Source organism: Podarcis tiliguerta (genome assembly GCF_965153285.1).
Source record: "Podarcis tiliguerta genome assembly, chromosome: 3".
Lineage (NCBI taxonomy): Eukaryota > Metazoa > Chordata > Lepidosauria > Squamata > Lacertidae > Podarcis > Podarcis tiliguerta.
In genome coordinates this window covers 83581412-83598769 of record NC_139536.1, presented here as the reverse complement: position 1 = coordinate 83598769, position 17358 = coordinate 83581412, and the positions used below count along the sequence as shown (strand labels likewise).

At 42.0% G+C, this 17358-nt stretch overlaps 1 protein-coding gene across 5 annotated transcripts in view; it reads left to right on the top strand.

Moving 5' to 3' along the window:
• The window catches only part of ADGRB3 (adhesion G protein-coupled receptor B3), a 436348-nt gene that overhangs the window by 173484 nt on the left and 245506 nt on the right, over positions 1–17358 (top strand). For all 5 annotated transcript variants that reach the window (XM_083431406.1, XM_083431407.1, XM_083431405.1 and 2 more), the window contains 4 exons: positions 137–301; positions 3075–3239; positions 9968–10069; positions 10671–10777. In XM_083431406.1, coding sequence (XP_083287532.1) covers positions 137–301; positions 3075–3239; positions 9968–10069; positions 10671–10777 — 539 coding nt within the window. The remainder of the gene's footprint in view (positions 1–136; positions 302–3074; positions 3240–9967; positions 10070–10670; positions 10778–17358) is intronic.

The window sequence follows — 17358 nt, the reverse complement described above, 5'->3', positions numbered from 1 at the left end:
ATATTTTCCAGGATAAAGCAGGATTTTGTAAGCCATAAGATTAATAACCTGCACTAAACAAACAAGAAACTGTCATGGTACCCTTGCTGGTAAAGGTAATCTGGATTTTATCTCTGTTTTGTGTGTATTGCAATAGTTGATGGACAATGGCAAGAGTGGAGCGCTTGGAGTCAGTGCTCGGTGACCTGTTCCAATGGCACACAGCAGAGGAGTCGGCAATGCACGGCAGCTGCTCATGGAGGCTCAGAGTGCAGAGGCCCATGGGCTGAAAGCAGGGAGTGTTACAATCCTGAATGTACAGGTACATAAGGTCCTCTCTAGGAGAGAGAGAAATGAAAGTTATTATGGGAAAATATTTCAGTTTGTTTAAAAATGTTAATTTTCCTTAAATAAATATTTTCCCCTTCAAAGAGGTTAGGATGGTGCACAAGATCAACCCCACAAAGTGAGTTAGACTAAGAGATAGTGGCAAGGCACAGACTCACTCAGTGAGCTCCATGGCTGGGTGGCAATTTCACCCCTGCTCTCCCCACTACAATATTCTAAGCACTCTTGACATTTCAGACCTTCACTCCATGGCAGCGTGACACATTCCTGCTACAGCGCAGTCATAAGATATGAGACAGGGCCTTTTTGGTGGTGGCTTCCTCTCTTTGGAACAAGCCTTCTGAGGAAGCTTTCCTGGGGCCAATTTTGTTATCTCTTTGGTGCAAGTGAAGACCATTTAATTGGCCCAGAACTTTTAGTACTAGGGTGTTTTTTTGTTTTAGTTTTCATGGTGGCCTTTTGGCAACCCTGCAAACTGCTTTTTAAAAAAAACTAAAAAAACCCGTTATATATAAAAGAAATAAATGAAAAACAGAACTCATTAAAAATCAAGGTAATGTTTAAAGTGAAGATAGAGTAATAAGTACACTTGCTGTTACTGGATACGTGTATAACAGGGGTTAGCAAACTTTTTCAGCATGGGGCTGGTCCACTGTCCCTCAGACCTTGTGGGGGGCAGGACTATATTTTGAAGGGGGGGGGGGAATGAACGAATTCTTATGCCCCACAAATAATCCAAAGATGCATTTTAAATAAAAGCACACATTCTACTCATGTGAAAACACCAGGCAGGCCCCACAAATAATCCAGAGATGCATTTTAAATAAAAGGACACATTCTACTCATGTAAAAACACGCAGATTCCCAGACCATCCGCAGACCAGATTTAGAAGGCGATTGGGCCGCATCCAGCCCCCAGGCCTTAGCTTGCCTACCCATGATAGAAATTAAGGTTAACTTGATTTTCTGCTGTCTGCAGGGATGTAATAATGAATAATAATACTGGTAAATACTGGGGGGCGGAGTGTTAACTAGAGATTAATTGAAAATAGAAGCAGCAACTGGAGTTCGTTCAGCTTTGAAATATCTTAAAAGGAGAGTGGGAAGCCAATTTTGAAAATTGTATTGAAAATTGAATTAATTTGACAATGATTTGTAATTATTTGGAAAAGCAAGAAAAATAATTGGGGGGGAAATGAGAAACAAATGAGTAGCTGCCTCCAAGTGTGTTACTGAAGGGGAAAGTATACATTCCTTTTGACCATTGGATCAGATGCCAAAGATGACTCTTTATAAGGAAACCATGATTGCTCTATAGATTCTGGATTTCTTACATGTTTAATTGGTTTGGAAACAATTTTCAAATGGGGGGGGGGAATATTCTTGAAATATACCTGGAAGATTAAAATACTCTGCAGGATGAGCAAAAGCTGCAAATTTCAGCTATTATAAACAGATTACAGGGATTCTTACTTAGGCCTTTCGAAATGAATATTTGTAGTGAGATAACACAGTGCCGAGGTATTAATGAAAATCCTACTGAGAAAAACATAATAGATATGAACACAAAAAGCACATTCATTAACACAAAGAAAACAGGACAAAGAAAAGTTAGGATAGCAGTTTAAATAAACACAACGTGGGATAGCTGTATAAAATATTGTGCTTTTGTGGAACCTATGAAAACATGGTTGGCATGCTCAATCCGCATTGACAGTGCTAATCTGCACATGATTATTCAGAAGTAAGCCCTATTCAGTTCAGGAAAACTTACTCCCGGGTAAGTGTGTTGCAGCCTAGTGCAGCCATCTCCTTGCTGTGGAGATTTAAGCTAACTGACTTGCTTTAATGCTACCTTTCTCTTGGGGCTTCGGATGCTGGGCTCAGAGCCCAGAAAGGAAACTCAGTAATGTTTGGGTATGTGCCAACTGTGCCCTTAACTGGGCAAAGAGGGCGATGGAAAGTACTGGGCAGTGTGACATATGTTGTTTTCTGTATAAAGAAGGTGTGCACTTTTCCTTAGGGTGCAGACAAGCGTCCTTCAGGTGGTTTGAACCTAGGCAGAGAGTTTCAAAGCTGCTATGCTTTGAAACTCTCTGCCTATTAACATTAGGCAGGCCCCTTCACTATACAGTGGTACCTCGAAAGAATCTATTCCAGAAGTCCATTTGACTTCCAAAATGTTCAGAAACCAAAGCATGGCTTCTGATTGGCTGCAGGAAACTGCTGCAGCCAATCGGAAGCCCCTTCGGACGTTCGGGTTCCAAAGAACGTTCACAAACCAGAACACTCACTTCCGGGTTAGTGGCATTCGGGAGCCAAAACGTCTGAGTACCAAGGCGTTCATGATCCAAGGTACGACTGTAGTGTTTGAGACACCTGCTAAAAACATTTTCTTTTTTATTTCATCAAGCCGATCCAGATATATAATTTAGGTTTTTTTAAAAAAAGTTTCCTGATTTTATCTGTGTATTACTAATCATTACTTTATATTATTTTATGTGTACACCATTTAGAGCTTTTTAAATTATTATTTTTCTAAATAGATAAATACGATTTTTAAATGACAATTAGCTAATTTTAAACAGGCAGGCTGGTCTAAGGGAATGGCTAAATCAACAGTGCTATTGTGCTTGAGGGTGGGATAGGGGAAGTGTTGAATGACATTTTTGGGCTTGGTTTATGTACCTTAATATTTGTGATCATGCCACTTGTTCGTATCATGACTGTTGCATTCTTCCAAGCAGCTAATGGTCAGTGGAATCACTGGGGTCACTGGAGTGGGTGTTCTAAGTCGTGTGATGGTGGCTGGGAGAAGAGGATACGAATATGCCAAGGAGCAGCTGTTACGGGGCAGCAATGTGAAGGAAGTGGAGAGGAAGTTAGACGGTGTAGTGAGCAGCGGTGCCCAGGTAAGAAGCTTATAGAGCATTGCAGCTTAATTTGAGTTCCTGGTTGAACACCAGCACGTGTAGCATTTACATTTAAGAATAAGACAACAGTTACCCAAAACCCATCAGAAACATTCCTGTGGTACTTTTGGGGGGAGGAATGTTGGGAGTTATATGTTTGGTCAGTGTACAGTGTAAAAATTTTGTTACCCCGCACTCACTCATGAATTCAATTTTGACTTTGACACAGAAAGCCATTCTAATGATCCAAAGGCAATGAGCTACACAGCCAAATTAAGTTAGAATAATTTTGAGCAGAGGTGATATAAGGGAGTGTTCTCCTATTGGGTTTGAGAGACAAAACTATGCTAGAACTGCAATGCTACATTACAGCTTAATTGCTGAAAGCGTGATGAACATTGTTAGCAGTCACATTTGACAATCCCAAGTGAATTTTTGGTGGGTGTTTGAAAACTTGGAAATTAAATGGTGATAGCTGACAGTCACTTTAAATATGATTAGCAGCCTTCACATCTGTAGGTCTGAAAAGTGATTAAATGTACAACTGTTTGAGGGTTTTCATAAAATTCATCTGAGATGGTACACATTTACATGGGAATGCCAGTCAGATTCATGGCATCCGTAGGGAAAAAATAGGAAGCTGCCTAATATCAGGACCATCTAGTCAATAATGTCTACTCTAACTGCGAGTGGCTCTCTTAAGTCCTCAAGAAGAAAGGTTTTTCTGATTACCTGCTACCTGGAGATTCTCGGAACTGAAGCTGGAAGCTTCAGCATGTAAAATATATGTTCTGTCATTAAGCAGCGGTTCTTTGCCTGTTATATATAGAATGAAAGCTATGCAAGAGAGACGCCTTAAAATAACAATAAAAACAGGCAGGACTACTATGCGGTCAAAGCACTTTTAAGTCTCATTTATTTCAATGGGAATTTAAGTATGTGTTTAAATCATCCAGTGAAATCACTTAAAAACACTTAAACGTACTTAACTTTGGCTTATTTGTGTTCAGATATAATTATGGATTTTTCTTCTTCTTGAAGAAGGCAAATTTTAGTTAAATCGTCTGAAATAATAACTGGGCAAAATTAATTGGTGAATATTACTCTTTCTATCCCCGGTTTTCTGCAAACAACAAATTAAGAAGCTGTTCATCTAACTGTTATGCACCATCCAAATTATACTTTCTGAATACCCCCTTCTTTCTCATTGTGTGTATCATATACATATAAAATAAACCAGCTAGTAAAACATGAACTATAAAACCACAAATATAGCAGCAAATTAACAAACAAGTTTGTGCAACAAACAAGATTTGTTATAATTCCCGGGTAGCTGGGTAGCTTGACCTAAAGTTTTAGTACTTAACAAATTGTTGTTCCCTATTCATCATGCAGGTTGGTTTCATTGAACCTTCCCAATAGATGAGAATTTAACCTGTGTTGGGAGGGATTGTTGTTGGGCTCAACAGAGCTTTGTTTCTCTACTACGTCTTGGTGAGTGTGTATGGGTGCTTAAGGAGACAGTGCGTAACGGAACAGGGCATGTGCAACCATCTATTATGGGCTATGGGAAGTGTATCGCTTTAAGATGCTGCACATTTTTTGAACTGCAGTGGCTATGAGAACACACACACATACACACAAACACACACACACAGTTCAATAAAGCATAGGGCAAATGTGAATTGTTTCAGTAAGAAGAGCTTCAGATGAACAGCATGGAAAATATTTCTCACCGCTAGTAAATATTTCAAACATATACAATTTTCAAAGATTGCTACAAGTTACCGTATTTTTCGTGCTATAAGACGCACCCAACCATAAGATGCACCTAGTTTTAGAGGAGGGGAACAAGAAAAATAATATTCTCTCCCTCTCTGCTCAGCGCCTCTCCAGCAAAGCGGAAGGAGAAACAGAGCCCCTTCCAGGAGGCTTCGGGCAGCTATCCCTGAAGCCAGGGGAGCAAGAGGGATCGGTGCACAGCCTGCATTGCTCTCCTGGCTTCAGAGAAAGCTGCGCAGCCTGCATTCACTCCATAAGATGCACACACATTTCCCCTTACTTTTTAGGAGGGGGAAAGTGAGTCTTATAGAGCGAAAAATACGGTACATGTGCTGTAAATAGTAGATGATGTTCACCAATTAAGTCTATGGTCTTGATTCAATCAAGGCCACAATTAGGATGCTTATAGGAATTGCGCATGTTATTAGCATCAACACCTTGAGCACCTAATGGTGGAAAAGTGGAATGTGACTGAATAAATAATTTAAGACTTGATGCACACACAGTTATTATTGACATATAGCTACATAAAAGTTATAGTTGAAGAGTTTCGCCTGGATGCAATCCTGTACAACTCACATTATACCAGTACCAGAAATACACTGTTGCTATAGCCATTGCCAATGTGTACTCAGCCCAGGAAGAAAGGGGGAAAACACAACACCAGAGCACCCAAAGAAGGAATAAAAAGACACACGTGCAGCATCTCATTGCCGCAGTCCATCACTCTGAGACTGAGCGACATGAGCCTCAAACACCTCACAGACAGACACAGCCAATTCAGAGGCATGTCTATTACTCACCTGGCTCCCAACATATAAGGAATTGCAGAGAACTGGGCTGCAGTCAAAGGCACAAACAAGGGAACCATGTGACACCATTCATTAAAGCAGCCACAAGCACACTTAAGAGGTTTTTGGTTCTTTTTTTAAAAAAGGTAAAGGACCCCTGCATGGTTAAGTCCAGTCAAAGGCGACTATGGGGTTGCGGCACTCATCTGTCATCAGCTCATCAGCTTTCAGGCCGAGGGAGCTGGTGTTTGTCCACAGACATCTTTCCGGATCATGTGGCCAGCATGACTAAACCGCTTTTGGTGCAATGGAACACTGTGACAGAAACCAGAGCACATGGAAATGCCATTTACCTTCCTGCCACAGTGGTACCTATTTATCTACTTGCACTGGCATGCTTTTGAACTGCTAGGTTGGCAGGAGCTGGGACAGAGCAACAGGAGCTCAACCCATTGCGGGGATTCGAACCGCCAACCTTCCGATCGGCAAACCCAAGAGGCTTAGTGGATTAAACCACAGAGCCACCCGCATCCCTTTTTTGGTTCTAAACCCCCTAAGGGTGAAATATTGTTCTCCCTCCACCCCCAAAGGTGGGAAGACAGCAATTCAGCCAACAAAAACAAGAAGTAGCAACAGCAATGGAACTCTGTGATGCAGTCTACAAAGCAGGCGTGATCCGACCCAGGATCTTTTAATTTCAGTGATGTTTTCTGGAGGTTGAAAGCTTCTATTTATTTTTACGGTATTTTAAAAGGCATTATTCACACTTCGTTTAATTTTGAAGCAAAACAAATATGTCAAGTAAGGAACAGAGTTTACAGAACTGCTTCTCAAATCTGGGGGGCAGGAAGAACTACCCATAATATAGAAATGTTTGTGAGTAGATAATTAATGTATGCAATGGCTCAGCAGGTTTGGCGCTAACCTAAAGAAGCGGGTCCACCAACACTTTTGTTGAAACACACCTATGATTTCTTTTTGAATTAAGAAGATTCAGAGGCGGAGATGGAAACACTGCAGTGATGTGTGACACAGAATGAATGACAAGCTACGGTTCTGCAGATTCTATGGGGAAAGCTATGGCAGTAGAAGTGGAATAGGAGGGCCTTGAATGCGTGGAAGTGGCCTCAGTCAGAATATTGCATAGCCACTATCAAGCCTGCCTCTTTCTCCACCGCTCCTCGCCATACTTGCCCTCATTACAGCCCTCAGTCACTCTTCGGCTTTCTAAATATCGCAACAGCAGCAGGCGGAGGGGGGCGTAGGATGTGCATTGATCAGGGAGCCTAGTTAAGAGTTGCTCAGCTACCCCCTTTTAATCTTAGACCCAAATAGGCATGAGCAGAGGCATGACTCCAAGACATATCTGTTGCTTTGGTTTCCCAAAACTGCAGTTGAATATGCACAAATGATAGCAAGCAAAAAGAGCAAATGAAGCTTTCGCAAGCAGAAATAAGCTTGAAGCTTTGAGCCCATTTCTTATCTTTCCTTGTACATTTTATGCTTATGCAGCAGTGAGGGAGTCAAAATATACTTTGTATCATGATTCCTATGAAATAACTGAGGGTGCTTGTCTATGCATTTGGCTGCCTAATGTCTCTCTGCAAACTTGGGTAAAAATCCAGCAGAATATATCCAAAATATGCATACAGCTATGCCAGTAGTCCTGGTGTCCATGTGGAAACTTAGTTGCTCATATGCGGTTCCAGAGTCTGCCTCAATCGCAGGGTGTATTCCACAGAACGTTGCAGCCACCTGGTGCAGTCTGCAGGATATGCTTGGCCGTGTTTCTGATTATGACTATATCAAACTAGGTGAAGAAAGCAAAATATTGAAATGGAGTGCTGTCTTTCCTACAGAGTCATCTATAATACGGAGACATATCATTTGGGACATTTTTCCTCTTTCAGATGAGACATTAGGCTGGCTGTGAGATTGTAGATGCAGTAATGTGCTGTTCCAATTAAGGGAGAGGCTCAGTCATAAAGCTGTGTTTTTGCAAGCAGAACACCCCGCATTCAAACCATGTTATTGCCAGCTAAAAAGATAGTAATGACCTCTGCCTGGGACTCCAGAGAGCTGCTGCCAGTTAGAGGAGATGCAATGTTAAGTTAGATGGGCAGATAGCCTGACCCTGGTATAAACCCGCTTTCTGTATTTCTAGCAATGAGTAATTTTGCACTTCTTAGTTATGTGTGGCTTTGTGGTTTTTAAAATCCAAATATGCACACAGATCCCTTAACACATATTCGTTCCTGTTAGCAAAGGTGCTGGATTCCATCCAACTTTGGGGGTGCCTTGTGCACGTGGGTGTGATGTCATGTGGCAGGAGGAGGCTGTGAGGCCCGCCATGACTGTGGGGAGGTCTTGCAAGGCCCGGTGGGCCCAACGCAGCCACAAGAAGTCCCATCGCAGGCTGCAAAATATTGAGGGTGCCTGACCCCCTCCTTGAAAATTTCAGGGGGCCCCTCAGCCCCTTGCCTGCCTGTTAGTGTTAGGTATGTTAATAATTTGTGTGTTTTTTCAAAGGCAACATGGATAAAAGCCATACAAATATTAGTTCCAGAAAGTGCAGGAGTGTTCACCCCAAAGACCCATGGAGTGGTATTCAACTAAGTTTTACTCAGAGGAGATAAACAGGAATTAATGAACATTACCGTTCATTTCAGTGGGTCTGGTTTGAGTAGAACTTAGTTGAATACCACCCATTAGATTTAATAAACATATCTCATCACAAGTTATACCCATACCCTAGTGCTACTGTAAGAGAAGACACCAGTACAAAACCCTCCTGTGGGGAAAAGAACAGAATACTTTAGAATTATTTTTTTCTATGGCACTTAGGATGAAATGAAAACAACTCCTTTTCTTAAACATTTGCCATTAAGACATATTCTTGCTCTTCTGGCACTGTCAGCTTTCTTAAGATTTGAGAGAGCTGATGCTGAAGCATATTTAGCAACCTATTTTATGCACTTCGTATTGGCATCGCTGAAACAGCTGCAAGGATATGTTTGTCAAGGCACTAACTTGTTGCCACCGGGGGTCTTGCTCATTTCCATGAAATGTATTTTGTTTGTAACCTCATGGTAAGAATCAAATTGTTTCAAGTAGACAGGGGTCGCCTCCAGGCTGTTACTGTTTTGTGGGAGGGATTCAGTCACCTACTGGAAATGTAGACTTGTAGATTTAAAGCAGATTCAAGTGCTGCAGTGGAATAAAAAAATAAATTCAACTTCGAAAAAAACTCAGACTTTTGTGGTTAGGAAAGTGACAGGGAAAAGCACACACAAAAAACCCCTGTGTTACGACGATTGATAGGAAGAAATATAACCTCTGTGTAAGCAAATCAGGAGCAAATGAGGATGAATGCTCATTACCTTAGAACCACCTTGCAAGCAAATTAGGATGAATACTCAATAAGCAGGTTGTATTGAGAAGCCAAAGTACTTTCTTATATAAATATACTGTATGAACAGCAAAATACTTGCCCAGTGAACCTGTTGCAGAAGTAGGACTACACAACCATGCATGAGATACACACACAATAATGGATGTGGTGATTGAATGTTCAAAATATTGGGTTGGGCCCAGGTGTTCTGCTATTGTTGGTGGAGGGGGAAGGGAAGGTGAGAGATACAGATACAGATACAACTAGAGTTGTTTACACTGCAGTCTTAATTTAGTATAAAACCAGTGTAATTGCCCTGCTTCCCCAAGCCACCCGGAAGTGATGGTTTGATGATGGTATGTTTGGATGGTGGCCTTCTCTTTGAGAGGTCCCTCTCACTCCCTCACAGAGCATTGGATAAAAACCTCGGGAGGGATAGCCACATTAGCCTGTTGCATCAACTGGCTCCAAAGCATGTGCCAGGAATGGGGAACTTTTTTCATCTCAAACGCCACATTCCTGCACAAAGAACTTTCTAGGGATTGCATACCAGTTGTGTAGGTGGAGACAAAGACACAAGTGGGCGGAACAATGCTACATTCCAGCCACACACAAGTCACAGGTTTCTACACACACACACACACACACACACACACACACCTTCTATCCAAGAAAGTAAGAGACGTTATCATAATTCAAGGACACATTCGAGCATGTATGTTTGTCAAACACTCTATTCACTTTCCACATTTTTAAAATTACAGCACCTTATGAAATATGCCCTGAAGATTATTTGATATCGATGGTCTGGAAAAGGACCCCAGCAGGGGACCTCGCATTCAATCGGTGTCCTCTTAATGCTACAGGTACTTTTATTTTGTTTTTTTAAAAATCCAGCATGCATGAGTATTATTAAATAAAAGGGGTTATAACTACGTATATGAGTATTACGAAATAAGAGGGGGTTGTAGCCAAGTGCATTATAAACAGAGCAGATCTGCTGCAATTAATGAATTTAATTATGTCCATTAATTTCAATAGGTCTGCTTTGAATAAGAGCAGCATTGGATTCAACCCACGTTTTTGAAATAAAAAACATAACGTTTCTGTGACTGACTTTTCATTGTTTTCCCCAAACCCTAACTAACCATCTAGATGAAATGTGTTAAGTTGCTATATTACACACTTAGCAGCCATGTATTAAACAGTAATGACAGTAATTGATACAGCATATAGTAGAGGCAGCTTGCTGGAAATTATGGCACCCTCTTTTCAAATTAAAGAATGCTTTAAAGGTCAAGCATTGCAGAAAAAACAAATGGGTGCTAATTCTTCCTTGCATGAAATTGTATTTGTGTGTGCGTGCCTGAAAAGAATGTGGAATTATTCTGACTGGGCTTCTTTGGCTCTGACTGTTGTTTCTGTTCCATAAATGCCTTTCCTCTCTCTATTCTTTGTGACTCACAGGCACCACTAGCAGACGCTGCTCTCTCAGTCTTCATGGAGTGGCCTTCTGGGAACAACCTAGCTTTGCTAGATGCATATCAAATGAGTACAGACACTTGCAGCATTCAGTAGGTGCAAAGCCAGCTTTAGTACTTGCTCTATTTATTCCTTGCTAAAAACAAAAACATCGGCATTAATGGGATTAACTGTTTGCTCTCCTGTCAGATCTGCTGTTTTAAAGGACATAAATGCTACTAAGAAGATGGGGGGGAAAGATAAAAATCAAATAGACTTAATTTATTTTCCTCCCACCTTTCTTTTTCTCTCTCTCTTTTTTACCACCGTCAGAGTTCCTGTAACTGTTAGAACATTGCAGAGTTTCTGGGTTTTTCATTACTCCCTTTATAAAATGTTTATAGGGACTGGAAGGCAAAGAACATATTTAGGTTTATTGGGAAACGTGACAGTGAATAAATTAGATTTACTGGAGCTACAGTGCAACATTTTATAACTCATTCAGCACTTTAATGCCATGCTCATAAATCAGTGACACTGATGGATCTTTCTTTGTTCAAATGTTGCTCTTCGGCTGGGCACAACTACGATAGCACAAAATTACCATAGGAGATACACACACACACACACACACACACACACACCCCTACCTAAAGCAGTAGCTAGCTTCACATGCTGAAGTGCTGGGTGCTTTCCAAAAGTTAATTAAAAGCCTTATAAAAATAGCATTCAAATTAATTTTCCCTGATTTATAAATGACTATTTGGACTTGTTCCTTGCAAAGGTGGCATTAGTGCTTGTTGGTGCAAAAAAAAAAAAAAAAAATCCATTGCGAGTAAACGTTCCCTTTAAAAATCCCTGAAATATATTTTCTTGGCAGATTTCTTTTTACCCTTCGTATTTGTACTGTTTCATTAACAGAAAGGTGCCCATCCTGACATGTGTTGGTCCTTTTCCACGCCTCCAATGCATGCGCACAACCAGGGGCAGTGGCAGGGATTGGCATCACTGGGCATCTGCCAAAGCCCATTCACCAACAGGAGGGCAGCTGCCAACCTCTGGAGCTCTCTGGCCCTGATGCTGCTCTTTGTTGATGAGTGAGCAAATAAACAGCAACGGGTGGCGGGAGGTGAGGGAGAAAACACCAGTCTTTCTTTGCTTCACCCTTGTCCTTTGAGCAGCCATGCAGACTGGGCTCAGAGGAAGGGGGCAAGTGAATCAGTAGTGGTCCAGAGGAAGGGGCTTGACTGAGAACAGCTTGCTCAGAGACCCCCTGAAACTTGGAACTGACACTGTACACTGTAGTGTTTTTACTTAATTCTACTTCTACGTTTTGGACTACAAAATGTAGACACTTCGCTGTTTCTTGTGAGAGCGTTAACAGGTGGCAATTTTGCGTTTCTCTTCATTCAATTCCATTGGTGCTCAGGCAAGGGCCGTAATGGCAAGCTACAGAATGATAGTGGAATTTGGACCATGATGTGGAAACTCCTACAGAAAAGATACATGGCTATGGAAACTGAAAGCTAGAGGGCCTAGTAGCTACAATATGCCACCATCCCATGCTCTTCAGATGTTTATAGCCTCTTTAATATATTGCTCGTCACTACCACATTCTCTGTCAAGAAATTATGTGTGCTTTGAGTTTCAGCCTTAATCAGATATGCTGTTTCTTAGAAGGAAATGAGGAGCATATTCACCAGCCCTGTGTCAGTTCAGTGGCTGACTAACCTGCAGGAGATGAATGGAGAATTAAATCCCATTTTGAATTCTCTGGGTATTAGGCATTTATCTATTTCCATTTAGGAAGGATTACAGGAGGAGGAGGAGGAGGAGGGTTGTAATTATTATTAGTAGTAATAATGATGATGATACATTTTACAGTGTTTGTTTTCATTTTCATCCTACTGCAGCTTTCAAATGCAAAACTGTGGGATTTGTCTTCCAAGGCAATAAACATAGACAGATATTAGGCCTTTTAGGATGCAACGTTCCCAGCTTCCGGGAACAAGGCCAATTCCACGTGTTCCTCCTTCATTCCTCCCCTAACATGCCACCTTCAACATGGTTCTTCTGCTTTCTTTAAACCATGGTTTCCCACTATGCCCCATATGGGAAACTGTGGTTTAATGGTAGATCTTAATAATAATAATAAATTTTATTTATATCCCGCCCTCCCCAGCTGAAGCCGGGCTCAGGGCGGCTAACAACAATCAAATCATCCCACATTCTAAAAACATTTCATTATAAAAATTAATTAAAATCAAATTGATGGCAACCGTTAAGCAAAATTCTGTGCAGATTGCCAGAGGACAGAGTCAGGCTGCGCCCTGACCAAAGGCCTGGTGGAACAGCTCTGTCTTGCAGGCCCTGCGGAAAGATGTCAGGTCCCGCAGGGCCCTAGTCTCTTGTGACAGAGCGTTCCACCAGATTGGAGCCACAGCCGAGTTGAGGCCAGGGTTTATATCTTGGTTTGATCCTGCTTTAAGAACCTGCTTAGTAAAGTCATCATTGAATTATAATTCCCCATCCTGCAGTTAGATGTAATGGGGAACCATGGTTCAAAGAGGCCAGGTTCATAGCACCATAAAGAATAATTTGAGGGAAATGAGCAAGGCAATATGGGTGAGGGGAGCACATGGACCTGAGGCTCAATCCTGCCTTAATCAACTATGGCTTAGGATGCCAGGAATGTCCCATCCAAACTGGCCAATTTTGACCTAAAGGTGATACACAATTAGAAAGAAAATGGACATATCTATGAACTCTAGATAGTCTGGAAGGGCATACAACATTTATCTTCTTGGTCAAAGCTATATCTCAGCCTGACATATTAGGAGCCATGAAGGTAACTCATGTATATATATATATAATGACTTCTGTGCTCCTTCAAGTTCATGCCATAATTTTGCTTTCACTCTTCCCTCACATTCTTGCAAATGCTGAGATGAAATGTAATTTGATCAAAAGAACTCTGAGGTGAATAATGATTTGCTTCAGCTGCAGCTCATTAGAGCTGATTTCAATTTTTTCCAAATTATATTACAAGGGCCGCATATCATCCAGTCTCTCTCTTCCTCAGCAAAATGAGAGTTCTGAAACCGGGAATGAAAGGCTTCCTCTTTCACAATTTATTCCTTCCCCAGACAGTTTATTAAAAAGGAGTCAGCCTAAAGTTATTATTATTATTATTTATTTTAAATGGATTTGAATTTGGAACGATGGTCATCCACTCTCTGCAAAGGCTCGTTATTTTTACCACTGGCTTTTGTTCCAAAATCATCTCCTCTCCACTCCCTATATTGTGCTTAACCAAGGACCAACTTGTAAACTTGTAGTTGGCTAAATTCTCCTCTTAAGAAGCATCTGTAACCCTGTACCCCCCCCCCCCGGGGAGGGCTGTTATTTGAACCCATTCTTTGTTTGCAAAAAGTCTCAGGGTCAATCCCTGATTTCACCAGGTAGGGTTCCGAAAGACTACATAAAGACTCCCTGGAGAGTCACTGCCAGTTGGTTTCATCAATATTGAGCTAGATAAACCAGTGGTCTACCATGTTATACAGAAGCTTCCCGTGTTCTTATGTACTAAGACATTCCTCACCAACTGCTTCTTCTGATCTCTTCTATGTTTTTATGAGTCACTTACAGATATGTGCAAAGGGTAAAGTCTCCTCTGTTCAATACAGTTTTACTCTCTCCTGGGGCAACACATATTTGCCGTAACTACTACAATTGTTCCCTGACTGCACATGTATTTTTAGCAAAACCAGACTGCAATCAAAGGATGAACCCCAATTGTTTTATATGAGAAAAGGGAAGATATAAAAGCCATTTAAATTTTCTTGAAAAGGGGACAATCACACGAGGTCTTCCTTGTATGCTCTAGAGTGCACCATAAAAGGTAAAGGGACCCTTGACCATTAGGTCCAGTCATGACCCGACTCTGGGGTTGCGGCGCTCATCTCGCTTTACTGGCCAAGGGAGCCGGCGTACAGCTTCCAGGTCATGTGGCCAGCATGACTAAGCCACTTCTGGCGAACCAGAGCAGTGCACGGAAACACTGTTTACCTTCCCACAGGTGTGGTACCTATTTATCTACTTGCACTTTAACGTGCTTTCAAACTGCTAGGTTGGCAGGAGCAGGGACCGAGCAATGGGAGCTCACCCTGTCAAGGGAATTCGAACCGCCGACCTTCTGATCAGCAAGTCCTAGCTCTGTGGTTTAACCCACAGCGCCACCCACTCCATAGTTTATTTAATTCCAGGAGAGTAACCGCCTTAGGCCTCATCCGCATTATACATTTACTAGCAGTGTCATACTATTTTAAACAGGTATGGCTTTTTCCAAAGAATCCTGGGAACTGTAGCTTGTTAAGGGTGCTGAGAGTTGTTAGGAGATCTCTCAAAGAGCTATAATTCTGAGCAGTTTAACAGTCATCCCTCTTTCCCAGAGAATTGTGGCTCTGTGAGGGGAATAGAGGTCTCCTAACAACTTCTAGCACCCTTAACTACAGTTCCCAGGATTCTTTCGGAGAAGCCATAGCTGCTTAAAATGGTATGCTGCTACTCTCAATTTATAATGCAGATGGTGCCCATTCTGCTAGAGGAAGCCCATTCAAGGATGCCTGCTAGCATTTCCTCCCCAAAATCAGTTCTGGATGGTTGGGAAAAACCCCATAACAGTGGAGGCAGGGAAGGGAGATCTTTCCATCTGGCAAGCAAAAATGGAACAATCTCCTCAGTGCTTTGTTTAATTCCACCCTTTGTTTCCTGTAGCAAAAACAAACAAAAAACCCCCCACATAAACCAATTGTGTTTTCAGGCCTAAAGTAGTTCTTGCTTCAAGCAGTTTGTCATGCAGATAAACTACATTGGCTGGAATGACCATGCATCTTATAAAGGCCTCTCTCTTGCTTTCCCTGCATTAATCATAACCAACCATTCATGGGAGATAAGCTCAACATCAATTTAACCTTCATGTATATCAACATCAAGTTAGCCCTTTCCCATCATAAAGACTAGCAATATTTGTGGCAAGATTTTTTTGTTGGCAAGAGACTAGTGTAGCTTAAGCATCCAGCAAGCAGCAGCTTTAGCACATTAACACTTCTATATATTTAAACTCTTAATCTTATTGCTGCCTTTTGTTCTGCCAACTTTAACTTAATGCAGGATTCGTGACGAAATAGCTGCCCAAGCAAAGCATACCAAGTTTTATAAAGCGGAAATCACCAAATGAGGGGGGAGAAATAAGGTGCACATTGAAAGAGGTGGAAAGAAAGGCCACCCCAGGAGTAGTCAGATTGCACGATCATACAAACAATGTAGACAAATTTGTGTAATTTAATTTGGTTAGTGTGGTTCTGACTGCAAGACTGTTGAGTTGTAGTTGATTTGGAGTGGTTGCTCTGATGAGAGAAAGGGGGTATGGGGACCAAATGATGTATGACCTAGAGACAACTTTTTGTTTATTTCAGTGCTGCCCTAAGGACCTGTTAATTTGATCAGGAAGCTGTCCTAGAAGAGGGGAGGTTAACCCTCTCTCCTTTCTCCCATCCCCAAATGGACCCAGCAGTTGTTATTAGCTCTGCTGAGGGGGTGGGAATTCAAGGAACTATGCTATACAGGTGTCCCCCACTTATGTGGGGGTTAAGTGTAAGTGGGAAGCCCTCTCTAAAAAGCCTATAAATGCCTGTTTCCCCCTGTCTCCAGCTGCTTCTCTCCAAACCAGACCAAAATATCTAGAGTTGAAGCACTGGGGCTGGCTGGAGGACACGTAGGAAAGCAGTTGCACCAGCTGTTAGGCAGGGAGGCTGAGCAGCCTAAACAAAGCCCTGCTGCACTTTTGGGGGGCTCCTCTGCCCCCATTCACATCCTCTTTGGGCTCCAGGTCTCCTCCCATCATTTCCTGGTATGATTATATTTATTTATTTACTTCCTGGCACCACATGTATATGTGGTCATGCACAAGTTGATAGTGTGTAATTGGGTGGGGAGGAGCATGTACTCTCTAGGAAGCAGTTCCATTTGAGGAAGCATTGACTCCATCCTCCTCAAGCCATTCCTCCCTGATCAAATTAGCAGGCCCCTGTGGCTGCTTTGAAGCATAGAAAAGGATATCAGATCTCACCTTGGATCAACCGCGTCATGTCTTGTTTGGCCCCAAGACATGAGGGAAACCAGCCACTGTCAACTCATTAAAACACTTGCCATCTGATGCAGAACAAAACCTATTGGGGTTATTTTTATTTTTAGCATGGTTATATGTTTCACAGAAAATGTGCCAAATTCACAAGTGTTGAATTCTAGCAGTAGCTGGAAAAGAAGAGTTGGGAGCACAACTAAGTACACCACAGCTTTGCCAGTCCAGCACCTCACAAGTCAAGTGATGAGGGGGAAGTGGATGTGGCTTTGCTAAAATGGCATTTCAGGCCAGATGGAGAGGCCTAGATGGTCTAATCAGGCCCATGGGATGGAGGATCCCCACCACTGCTTTGCATGGCCATTCTGTGGACCAAGGTTACAAATACTTGTCCTGTACATGATTCAGGCAGAGGTGCTTCAAGGAGACTTATGCATAGGGTGTTTGCATCTGTTGTCCACACTTCACGTTTGTTGTTAAAAAATACTATGCCTCACAAAGTCATGGAAAATGCCATGGCAGCAAGTGTGCAATCGCCAAGGCAGTAGCTTG